At 40.3% G+C, this 13,267-nt stretch overlaps 2 gene segments (V, D, J or C); one reads left to right on the forward strand and one right to left on the reverse strand.

Annotated features, from left to right (window-relative positions):
• Positions 1 to 2,059: 2,059 nt before the first annotated feature.
• On the reverse strand, positions 2,060 to 4,437 carry LOC131807784 (immunoglobulin kappa variable 1D-12-like). The segment is given in 4 exon segments: positions 2,060 to 2,364; positions 3,223 to 3,271; positions 3,804 to 4,114; positions 4,314 to 4,437. Coding segments are annotated over 3 exon segments (408 nt in total).
• A 7,602-nt stretch (positions 4,438 to 12,039) lies between these two features.
• Positions 12,040 to 12,747, forward strand: LOC131807775 (immunoglobulin kappa variable 4-1-like). The segment is given in 2 exon segments: positions 12,040 to 12,126; positions 12,311 to 12,747. Coding segments are annotated over 2 exon segments (471 nt in total).
• Positions 12,748 to 13,267: the final 520 nt, after the last annotated feature.

Here is a 13,267-nt window from a genome sequence, read left to right on the forward strand (position 1 = left end):
CAAGAAAGAACCTTAGTCTGGGCAGCTTATAAACAACAGAAATATATTTCTCACAGTTCTGGAAACTGTGGAGTCCATGATCAGGTTGCTGACCAATTCAGTATGTGGTGAGGACTCACATTCTGCTTCCCAGATGGTGCCATCCTGCCGTGTTTGGTCATGGTTGAAGGGACCAGGGAGCTCGGTGGAGTCTTTTTAAAGCATGAGTCCCATCATGTGTGCTCCTTCCTCATGACCTTATAGCCTACCAAAAGCCCAACTGCATAATATGATCACCTTGGGGTTTAAGATTTCAACATATGAATCTGTGGGGAACAGATGATCAGACCATACCAGGAACCAACATCTACCTATAGGACCATGTAATTATGGACAGCCTTCTGTTTGATAATGGCCCTTTGATCAGCATCCCCTGGGAAGCTATTATTTTCAATCTTGGCCCATTTTTCAGCTCTTTCCAAAATGACTTTGACTCCAATCGTTTGATCTTATTTTTTTCTAGGTCTGATAGTTTGTCAAAACCAGTAGTCTATGCCAGTCAACTGACTATTTCTACTTTCATCATATATAACCCTTGAATTTTATGTACTATTTTGATTCCCTTTTCTCAAAATCATCCTTGAGAAGAGCAGTAAAGTGGCATCATACCAGTGAAATTCTCTGACCAAACTCAGACATAAATTTGTCCTCTATTCCAGAGATAATTGATAAAAATAAGGAAATATCTGGGTTCATCTGGAATTGAAAGCTCTTGTTTTTGTATCTCTAGGTAATTGACTAGTCAATATATCATTCTTGGTAATAAATGTGTCTTTCTAAGTCTCCATGTCGCTTACCTTATCTGGGAAAGTGGGAAATGAGGTAGTTCATATATACCCCAATGGTCTGTGCACTAGGTTCTCTGTTTAAAGTTCTTAGGACATAGGTTGACTTGTTTCACTTTTGGTTTCTTTTGGCTACAGAACAACCTGTTAAATTGTTCCAGTTTCATCCAAGTTTCTTCAGGGTTAATTATGTATAAAATATGGAGGGGTGTTACCTAGGAACAGTCTAAAATATTTAACATATTGACTATGCATCTCTAAATTATAATTTTATTCTCTAATTCACCAATAAGGCCAGAGATATCATTCAACTGATATTTTAGAGACATGCCAACTGTTGATAAAACAAATGTTAATATTTGTAGGACTAAATTGAGATTTTAGCACATGTTGTTAAATGATCAAACTTGATAACTGCCCCTCCACAAGATTCTGATATGCTTCCTCTCAGAAGGTTGAGTACTGTCCCTTATGATCCACTTGAGTACAAATGGTATTACCCATGAATTCATTTCTCAATCATTCTGTTTTATGTTTGTTAATTTGTAGTTTCATTTAGCTGTTATTTTCTCTGTAAATTACAAGAACTATGACCTATGTTATAAGAGTATTAATAGATTTCACCATAAAATGAAAAAAAAAAAGATTGGATAACATTTCATACCTGGAATTCATCACATAAATGTGGACATAGAGATAATGGGGCTCTCATGGAGTGTAATGGTTGGTAGGAAAAAATAATTCCATTCAAAGCCTTTGGACCTCCACTGAGTGAGAAAACATATATTCAGATAAGTATACCAATTGGTGTATGATATAGAAACAAAGATTGTAAAGAAAATACCTCAAGCCAGGTTAGTAGTACTATATCATATTTGGTCCTGGACACCAGTTTTTCATGGGGAGTTTACTAGAGTCATATTAATCCATTTAATTCATAAGATAATTGTATAAACACACCAAAAATATGTATCTACATGTATGCATACTCTACATATATACATATATATATACATATGGACATACATTCACACATATATGAATGAATATATATGAATAAACTTTAGATTTGATCACATTTAATAAGTCTGAATTATCTACAGAATTTGTTACCATTACTCTAAGGAATCTCAGTTAGATGTTTCTACAATGGGGTGAATTTTACACTTTTAATTCAAATATTTTTAAAAACATTTCTTTGTTTTGTATCTTCTTATGAATGGATTTCCAAGTACTCCTTTTTATGCCATCATGTTTAATAAAACTGTCAATTTCTATGCAGAGATATGTAAAAACTATACTAGTCAGATTTTACACACTGTTTTAACAAACCATTCAAAAACTCAGTGGCTTCTTATACTAAGCATTTGTTCCTATAGTCATGGATGTTCACGTTGACAATTATTTGGATAATGCACAGGGATCAGCTGTGTGGTTCTTCTGCAGGGAGATACACGGTTCTCCAGTCTATGGATTGTGGTTGATCTGGGGCCAAGACAGTGTGTGGAGACTACCCATGGCACATCATTCTCATGGCAAGCTGTAGGAGGGTACAGAATCCACAAAACAAGCAAATCTAAGTCCAGTTATCCTGACAGAATTGCATATAATTTTGCTTTATTCTTACCGTGGTCTTTGTAATTCTTTAAATTTCTACAAATCATTATTATATCTAATTTTTAAGATACATAGTCACGTTGTTTCCAAATAATTATTTTTCCATATTTGCAGTCTAAGAGAAGTTTGTGATTTAATTTTGTATGAATTAGAATGTAAAATTGGAAGCTTTTTCAACCTGTGGATTTAACCCAACAGGTGGCTTTCAATAGAAATGTCTTAAATGAATATAGAAAATTAAAGAGAGACTACTTTAAGGGAAGTAAAAATCCTCTACAGCAGAGCATCTTAAACCTTACGTAGCTCCTACCATCTTTTTACAATGGAGAGCCATGTGAGTAGGTATCAGGTGGAGACAGCTATTTCGCATTTGTCATAGCTTTCAGGGTTGTTGATGATGTTCTGACTTACAGAGAATTTTAAGCAAAAAGGTATTCTTATATTAAGAAAAAACAATGCTTCATCCACATTTAATTTTTTTAATCACGAAAGTCCTTCATTGCCAAATTATTTCTATATACATGACACAATTTCCTCATTCTTCTGTTCCCTCAGTTGCTTAACAAAATCTCCTTGTTATGAATAAAGGCTTAATGATGGTAGCTAGAAGCATATTGAAACATATACTGGGGTCTTCCCCTAACTGAGAGATGTAAAAACAGTGACCATCCCAGGCTGTCTTCGGTCAGCTTCCCGTCACCACCATCACTTCTGGAAGCACATTTCCCAGAGCCCCCTTTCCTCTATGGTTCCCTACAGAGTTGCTCATGAGGCACCTTACCCTAGATCTGAAGGTCAGAAGAGGAGGATTCAGTGCCTTCCATCAGCACCTGCAGGCATATGAGTGATAAATGAGGGACCAGAGAATCACCTGAAGACGATCTGTGCCGGCTAGAGCATCAGCCCCTCCATCCCTGGCCCTCACAGAAAGGTCCGAGGACTACGAGGTTAGGCAGCCTGTATCTCCAATGGTATATATTCTCTGACTTATGGGGGATCACTGAGGAATCACTGTTTCTAGTGTCTATTTCCCTTATTATATCCCCAGGCCTTTGAGAGAGTGACGTTTAGACATTACTTCCTTTCTGGAAGCAATCCCTGCTTGGAAAACCTAGAGTGGCTTCCCTTTTCTGTACAAACCCCAACAGATGCCATCATTCACACTCCTGAGGTCTAATGATCTGGGGGAAAGGGAGTCAGTCAGGGGGCTGAGGAGCCTTCTTGTCCTTCTCTCAAAGCCCCCAATGACCTACAAAGTGGAGTTGCTTCTGAGAAACTGTCTGAGCAGGTGCAAGGAATCAGAGGAGCAGCGGGGGCAGCCCAGCCCCTCACATCTTCTTCCCTGGTGGTTTATGCTCTGACCTGTAACACTGTGGGCGGGTAGCTGTTAGACTGCAGGCAATAGTAGGTCCCAGCATCTTCAGGCTCCAGGCTGCTGATGGTGAGAGTGAAGTCTGTCCCAGACCCACTGCCGCTGAACTGTGATGGGACCCCAGTTATCAACTTGGATGCCTCATAGATGAGGAGCTTAGGAGCTCTCCCTGGCTCCTGATGATACCAGGCTAACCACTTGTTAATGTTCTGACTGGCCTGGCAGGTGATGGTGACTCTTTCTTTTGGAGCCATGGACAGGACGGCAGGAGACTGGGTCAGGACAATCTCGCCATGAGAGGCTGAAACCACACAAGAAACATCAGCAGAGTCTCATGATATGTACATGGAAGTCACTAATATCTACTTAGGTAGGACAGAGAATACTACTTATTATAAAACAAGCCAACTTCATCTGTGGATGAATTCCCAATGAAGAAAGAAAATCAGGGATGGAAAATCATACCCCCACTTTAATCACCTTTGTCTAAATATTCTCACCTGGAACCCAGAGGAGCAGAAGGCCAAGAAGCTGTGATGGAGTCACCATCTTGCTGCTTTCGATGGGTCCAGTGTGTTCATGCCACACACCCAGAGACTCTGGTATAAGACTCTGAAAGGCAGAAATGCTTCAGATCTAAGAGGAAGAAGATATGCAAATTATGGGGCATTCATGTTGCTTAAATACTCAAAAAGCAAGTTTTTCAGAAGAATCTGCCCACCCGGACATTTTCTTCTCTGGGTGTGTTAAGTCTCCCTCTTCTGGCCATGTGGAGGTTTTGAAAATGCTTACCCCATGCTGGGCCAACTACAAGGTCTACCAGCAGGGGGCATGGCATGTGAGCTAATGCAGTCCTCCCGTGGAATTCCCTTTCACTGCAGTGAAGAGGGGTCACATCTTCAGTAGTAGACTGGGGATACGTTAACGCCCTGCTCTCTGCTGCAGTGTGTTGTATAAACATCCCCCAGAGCATCCCGCCAGGCCACACTCTATCAATTACATCCTTTTAATTACACACGATGAGCAAGAAATGGTGAGAACTTCACTAACTTGCAAAAACACATGTGCTACAACAGTGGGATGCAAACCACACAAAAATTCATGTGGCACCCCGCCCTGGTGGCTATGTCAGGGGTCCAGGTATCTAAGGAATGCAGGCACATCGTTGTCAAGGTAAAAGACAAATACTTGTATCTTGTACCTCCAACCACTGAGGTTGAAGCACACTACCTTGCTGAGTGTTGAGTGTTGGGACAACACATTCCACACTTGGATAAGCTACACCATTCTGTTTATTAGCAAATTTTGAAGTCACTAGTTTACAGTGGGCGCAGAGCCAGGAGAGACCCTGTGTCAGGTTTAGGTCATGATGCAAGTGGTCCTATCACGTGGGCCTTATGACCTCTCCTGTCGTTGGGTGGTACATGCATCTGTGTCCGGGAAGGATGGTGTGGATACACTGGCAAGCCCAGAGGAAGACTCATAGCATAGACTTCTGGGTTCTTTGGCAAGACTTGGCCCTTCTCAAAAACAACCTATTCAGTGTTCAACAAGTAGTTCCCAGCATAGCACCGGCCCTGGTAGACCTGTCCATGGCACATCAATTAACCGTATGACAGAGCTGATTGTCCTAAACCAGAAATGTCAGACACACCAGATTGTAAGATTGGGTGGAGCCCAGCATCTGTCAACTCAGGAAGGAGAAAGTATTTCCTTTAGTATTGGACCCAAGCAGATTCAGCAGGCACTCTTAATTTACGGGACAAGAGTTTCAGATCTCCACAATACTTACCACTCTTGCCAGACACCACTGCATAATCTCCTATCTTCAGTTTCATGAGGTTTTATATTTAATGCATTTTCTTATTTCCGCATTCTTGCTGCTCCAGCCCTGAAGGGAGTGCTTCTCCCCAAATTAGCTAATTCCCAGAGGCAGCAAAAGACTTGCCCAAAGGCATACATTTGAGATGCAAGCCAGACAATCTTGAGTCCAAATCCTTACTCTCTTCCTTTCAGTGAGACCAACAATCTGTGACATTTCCTTCTACCCAAATACTTCCTGGTTACCAGAGGACAAGCACAGCTATAGTCTGCAATCTGCTGAAATTTTCAAAGTCTCCAATCTTATGTCTAAGTAGCTTATTAACTTTGCTTCTCCATTACTTCTCATGTAATACACATTAAAAAATACAGGCCAGCATTACTTCCCTCTGTCTGTTCTTCTCACCTCGGTACTGCCTGTGTGGCCATGTGGCATGCTGTATGTTCTGTTCCCCGGGGACTATGCATATAATAAAAATCTCTTACTGCATTATAATAGCTTTCCTGTCTTTGTTTCTTACCACATCTGACTAAAGACACAGAGACTCCCAACCAGCAAATAGCAGAGAGAGGACTCCTGGTTCTGCCCAGTTTCGCAGTATATGTTGATGTAAGTTAAACTGGACACCTCCTGTATCATACCATAATGAAATAAGATGTTTAGTTAGTAGATGTTCAAAGAGCACAAATGGTCATTGACTTACTGTGGCTGGGGAAGTGGCCTGAAGTAAGGACATGGATGCCCTATGGGGTATCTGACTAGGAAAGGTCTGGAAGGAGGAGAGTGGAAGGATAAAGGAGGAAAGATCAGAGGCAAGAAATTACCCAGTCTAAACCAAAAAGAGAAACTACGTTAAAAACAAAACAAAGGAAAACCCCCAAATCAAAACCAGCAACAACAAAACCCACAGTATCTGGGATACATGGGACCAAACCAAAGATCTAACATTTGTGCCACTGGAATCCTAGAAAGAGTACAGAGAGAGGCTGGAGATGAAAAATATTTTGAACAATTAATTGCTCAAAATTTTTCACATTTAGCAGACCCCCAACAGCATAATCGTGAAGAATATATGTCAAGACACATCGTATTAAAATTTCTGAGCACTAAAGAAAAAGGAAAAAATATCATAGGCTGAAAGAGAAAAATCACACTTACCCAGAGAGGAAAACACCTTGAATGACAGAGGATTTCTATTTAGAAAGCACGGGGGCCAGAAAGAAATGATGTCAACATTTTTGTTTTCTAGATATAATTGACATATAACATTGTGTAAGTTTACATTTTACACGATGTGATAATTTGAACTACATTTATATTTTGAAATGCTTACCAACATAAGGAGAGTTAATGGAACCTTCACTGTGCATAATTAACCTTTTTGTTTTACTTATTTACTTTTTTGTGGTGAGAACATTGAAGGTTTAGTCTCTTAGTAACCTTCCGTACAATATAACACTGTTAACTACAGTCACCATGCTGTACATGAGACCAGAAATTATTTAATTTTTTAAAAGATTTTATTTATTTATTTGACCGACAGAGATCACAAGTAGGCAGAGAGAGAGAGAGGAGGAAGCAGGCAGGCTCCCTGCCGAGCAGAGCCCGATGTGGGGCTCAATCCCAGGACCCTGAGATCATGACCCAAGCCGAAGGCAGAGGCTTTAACCCACTGATCCACCCAAGCACCCCCAGAAATTATTTTATATGCGGAAGATTGTACCCTGTGATCAAATCTTGCTATTTATCTCACCACCCAGCCCCTGGCAACCACCAATCTATTCTCTGTTTCTATGTATTTGGCTTTTTTAGATTCCACATGGAAGTGATATTATACATAATGTCTTTCTCTGCCTTACTTATTTCACTTAGCATATTACTTTCAAGTTTCATCCATGTTGTCCCAAATGGCAAGATTCCTTTCCCTTTCATGGCTGAGTAGTATTTCATTGTGTGCGTACACATGTAGAACACAGCTTCTTTATCCATTTATCCATCAGTGGACACTTAGGTTGTTTCCATATCGTGGCTGGTTTAAATAATGTTTGAATGGATGCAGTGGTGCATATATATTTTCAAATACCCAGAAGTGGAAGAGCTGGATTATAGGGTAGTTCTATTTTTATGTTTCTGAGGAAACTCCATACTGTCTTCCATAGTGGCTGCACCAATTTATATCCCCAATGACAACACCTGGGGGCATGTCTCCTTATCCTCTCCATATCCTCTATAACCCTTGGCATTTCTGGTTTTTTTTTTTTTTTGATAAATAGATACTGAATTTTATCAATACTTTTTCCCATCTGTTGAGACAATCTTATGATTTTTACCCTTAATTTTGTTAATGTGATATAACACGCTGATTGATTTATGGATATTGAACCATCCCTGCTTCTCTGGAATAAATCCTACTTTTCATGGTGTATGATCCTTTTAATGTATTGTTAAATTGGGTTTGCTAATATTTTGTGGAGGATTTTTGCATCTATGTTCATCCAGGATATCAGCCTGTAATTTTTTTTTTTCTTGTTACCACTTTTTGGCTTTGGTATCAGGGTAATGCTGGCCTTCTAAAATGAATTTAAGCATTTCTGCTCTTCAATTTTTTTAGATGTTTGAGACATATAGATAAATTAAATCTCTGAATACTTGGTAGAATTTACCAATCTGTCTGGTCCTGGACTTTTGTTTGTTTGGAGGATTTTTGATTACTGATTTAAAGATGGTATAATTTATGATGAGGAATGGTTTGTGGAAGGCATGTGAACATATACAGCTAGTTCAAATGTATAAGCCATGGCTGTGATCAAGTGGCTACAAATATTTTTATTACAGTTTGTGGATATGCTTGTGTAGTATGTGTACATATGTATGTGCCTAGTGATCCTTCCCATTTTCTGCACTCATTCCTGAAGAAGATCATGCTCTCTCTCAGGATAGTAATGAAGTGAAAAATAATTGAATTGAAATCCTTTACATATAGTATATGATTTTTAATGGCTTAAAATTTTTAAAAAATGCTTTTGACAATATTAAGAAAATAATGAACTTTTCCCTGGGTAAAGGTTGATATTACCATATTGGCTTGCATTTTTCATGGTTCTCCCTGTTAGAAACAGACCATTTTAAATAATGGTTCTTTTATATTTTCTATGATGAGACTGTGCAGGCCAAAAAATAAAATGGTGTTATTTTCAATTTTGTTGAACTTGTTAGGTTGGTAAAGAGTACAAAATCTTTTTTTTTTCCAATTCTAAGAATTTTATTTTCATTTATTATTATTATTATTATCATTATCATCATCATTATTAGTTTTTGATGTAGTGTTCAATGATTCATTAGTTGCTTATAACACCTGATGCTCATCATGACACATGTCCTCCTTAATACCCATCACCCAGTTACCCCAACCTCCGACCCCCTTCCCTTCTGTAACCCTCAGTTCTGTTCCCAGAGTCCAGAGTCTCTCATGGTTTTTCTCCCTCTCTGATGACTTCCCATTCAGTTTTCCCTCCCTTCCTCTACGGTCCTCTGTGCTATTTTATACTCCACATATAAGTGAAACATGATAATTGTCTTTCTTGCTTGACTTATTTCACTTAGCATAATCCATTCCAGTTCTATTCATGTTGATACAAGTGATAGGTATTCATCCTTTCTGGTGGCTGAGTAATATTCCGTGGTAAAAATGAACCTCATCTTCTTTATCCATTTATCCGTTGAAGGACATCTCATCTCCTTCTACAGTCTGGCTATCATGGACATTGCACTACAAACAATGAGGTGCACCTGCCCTTTCTTTTTACTACATCTGTGTCTTTGTGTAAATACCTAGTAGTTCAATTGCTGAGTTGTAGAGTAGCTCTATTTTTAATGTCTTTAGGAACCTCCATCCTATTTTCCAGAGTGGCTGCACCAGCTTGCATTCCCACCAACAGCGTAAGAGGGTACAAAATCTTTTGGCAAATTTTTAGTTGCAATTACCAGGAACCCCACCTTGCGCTGCATTAAATAGTAAAGGGAATCTGGTTGCTTACGCTAATGAAAAGTCCAGAGTGGAAGATCCAGTTTCTACCTTTCCATTTTGACTTCCATTGCACTAGCTCCATTTGAAGGGAAGTTTTAGCATGGATGCCAACAGATCCTGTGTTATATATGTTCCATATACATGGTATTCATTCCTCACATTCTATCAGGAATTCTGAGAGTCTCTCCATGTGGTCCAGCTTCAGTAATGACCATTCTTGACAGATTTCTGGTCACTCCAGTCAAGAAGAGGAATTTGGTGAATGGAGAATCCATTCTTCCCTGGAATTAAGCTGGAAGCCGCTTAATTGACCAAAGCAAATTGACCAAACAGTAACTGAGAGCCTTGGAAGGAGAAATGGGATAGTTTGGAGGAAATAATATAGATATCCTCTCTTCCATCTGGATCTGATGCTCTGAGGTAAGGATTATAGGAGGAAACAGTAAATGGTTCAAGGACAAGTCACTATAATCTGAGGCACATGAAGAATCAGTGCTTACCTCCTATATTCGATAAACTTCTTTTTTTTTCCAAGAAAAAATGGAAAAAGGTAAAATGAAAGATGGTTCTCCTCACCAGAAAGGAATATTAAACATACAAAAATGCTCTGATAAAACTGGGCCCAGTTTATCTTTATATATAGTGTTAGAGTATTGATTTTTGTCACCAACCTTTGTCTTGGGTAGTTTCATGCTGCAGGGAAATGAGGAATGGAAAGACTATTGTCCGTGATCAAGAGATGATTTGGATACTTGACAATATATGAGACTACAGTTGATTTTATTTTCCCAGAACAAAAGTGTAAACCCACACAGACATGTTCTCTCTTCCTCTGTCTGTCCATGCTGAAGGATGCGATACACTAAATGGACCTGGACATCTACTGCCCCATTCATGCTGAGTGATGATGCCACCCAGAGAGGGGACCTCAGAGAGCAGAAGTGACAGCAGCAGAGATGCTATTTGTTTCTTTCTTATCCATCCTTCCCACTGAAATAAAAGTGCTATGAGGTTTTGTTTGATTTGTTTTATTAATTTTTTTAGAGAGCAAGTGGAGGGAGGAGAGGCAGAGGGATAGGGAGAGAGAAAACATTTTTTTTTGTTTGTTTGTTTTTGTTTTTGTTCTTGCTTTTGTTTTGTTTCTGGGAGAGAGACAATTTTTTTTTAAAGAATTTATGTATTTGATAGAGAGTGAGAGAAGGAGAGAGAGCACAAGCAGGGGGAACAGCAGAGGAAGAAGGGGAAGCAGCCTCCCTGCTCAGCAGGCAGCCTGATGCAGGACTCGATCCCAGGACCCTGAGATCATGATCTGAGCCGAAGGCAGAGGTTTAACCCACTGAGCCACCCAGGTGCCCTGAGATCATGATCTGAGCCGAGAGGCAGAGGTTTAACCCACTGAGCCACCCAGGTACCTGAGGGAAGATAGACTCTGAGCCCAGCACAGAACCTGATACGGTGTTCCATCTCCCAACCCTGAGATCATGACCTGAACCAAAATCAAGAGTCAGACACTTAGACAACAGAACCAATCAGGAACCCCTGTTCGATTTGTTTTAAATTCTCTATGCCTAGGAGAGTTTAGGAAGCTGTTGTTTGTGGAATTCTAAAAGGACTGTTGATTTGGAGTCAAGAGAAATGAAAAACTGCTCTGCAGGGCCTGGAGCTGAAGCTATTTCACCTACTGCCCCTAGGAGGAGCTGTGATGCTACAGGCGGGAAGGATTTGGGCTATTCAGACCCTGGTTGACCTAAAGAGCAGGGACAAGGGTGATTCCTAAGTATGTGGTGACACATTTTCTGAAATCGAGTTTGTGCACAGGGAGCTACCAGAGGTCTGTTTTGGACATATGGCGATGCCTTTAAGTTGTCCAAGAGCAACTTCAAGTATGTGTTTAAAATTCAGAGGAAAGTCTGAGATAGCGATGTAAATGTGTACCTACCCTCTATGCTCATTCTGGTGACATGAGTACATTCCATGCACTCACACTATATTTATATCATTTCAGTTAGGTTCTGAAATTATATACTCATGAACACATATATTTTACTACAAAAGTGATTTATGCTTTCAGGTTGACTTTAGCTGGTTTGAAATTGGACAGTTAAGAATTTATTAACTGTTTGTTAATAGATATTAACAAGAGTTTACATTTGGGGATTTTGCTATATATTGCTGAGAATCATAGTTTTAAGGTGATTTCTGGGCCTCTTGTAGCATACAATCACATTTCCTGGGGTGTTGATATTTTGTCTCTTTCTTTCCATTCTCTGATTCACAGCTCAGTGAGCAGGCACTTTCATGCTCTCTGATGCTTTGCATAGGCTCCTCGGGTCTTGGGTTGGCTGCTGAGAGCTATATTAATAGGGTTTCTTGGGGATGGGGTCCAGGAGCATCAAACAGGTGACCAGCAGCACGATGGGGTCACAGCTCCAATTCCTCCTCTTTGTGGCACTGGGCATCTCAGGTGAGAGGCTGAGAGGAGAAAGATCTTTATAAAATTGGCAAATGACTTTACAACATGTTATGAATAAAACATTTCATTAAAACAGTTTGATTACTTATGAAAAATAAGGAAACCTACATTTTTAGATACATATTTTAGTATACTAATGAGATAGTGTATGGCCACTGTCCATTTGTGATTGCAGGTGTGTCTGGGGACATCGTGATGACCCAGTCTCCAGCCTCCCTGAACGGGTCTCCAGGAGAACGCATTGCCATGAACTGCAAGTCTAGCCAGAGTCTTCTATACAGCTCCAACCAGAAGAACTACTTAGCTTGGTACCAGCAGAAGCCAGGGCAGGCTCCTAAGCTACTCATCATCTGGGCATCCACCCGGGCATCTGGGGTTCCCGACCGGTTCAGTGGCAGTGGGTCTGGGACAGACTTCACCCTCACCATCAGCAACCTCCAGGCTGAAGATGTGGGGGACTATTACTGCATGCAGTATTATAGCTTTCCGCCCACAGTGCTTCAGCCTCGAACACAAACCTGTTCCCCAGGGCCATGGGGTAAGGGAGGCTTTGCTGAACCAGCTGCTTCCTCCCCGCTCAGCCTTGTTTCTCCCTAAGTTGTAGGATAAGCCTTTGGGGTGAATCATAGAAGAATGTATGAGTCTTAAGGGAAGATTGAGTGGATAAAGCTCTTCTATGTCTCTTGTACCAGGAGGTCATTCTGTGAAGGCTGTAATGACTTGCCATGGGCCCTTGTCTACACCATTCAAAATATTTTGGATCACCTGAATCTGAATTGTCCATACAGATGGGTTTATATTACTGACATGATCATGGCTTCTGCTGCATCTTGCGGAGAAGGGATCAGTGGGCTTCAGAGCAGAATGCTCCCCTGTAACATGACACATCAGCATTCCCTGTAACCCTTTGGCCAGCTGCATAGCTTGCCACCTCAAGACATGATTACTCACTGGTGTTTTTAAGATTGCTCTTTGCTCAGCTTCTCCTCCTTCTACTTGCCAGAGGCTATTAGAAAGGAAAAATGTAAATAGAAAAATAATATCTCACTGGATCCCAGTTGAAGGCTTGCAAAAACATTTGAGGTCCACTGAGAAAGGGCAGGGTTATGTGAATTTCACAGAAGCTGTGTAG

Source organism: Mustela lutreola, chromosome 9, assembly GCF_030435805.1.
Source record: "Mustela lutreola isolate mMusLut2 chromosome 9, mMusLut2.pri, whole genome shotgun sequence".
NCBI classification, from domain to species: Eukaryota; Metazoa; Chordata; class Mammalia; order Carnivora; family Mustelidae; genus Mustela; species Mustela lutreola.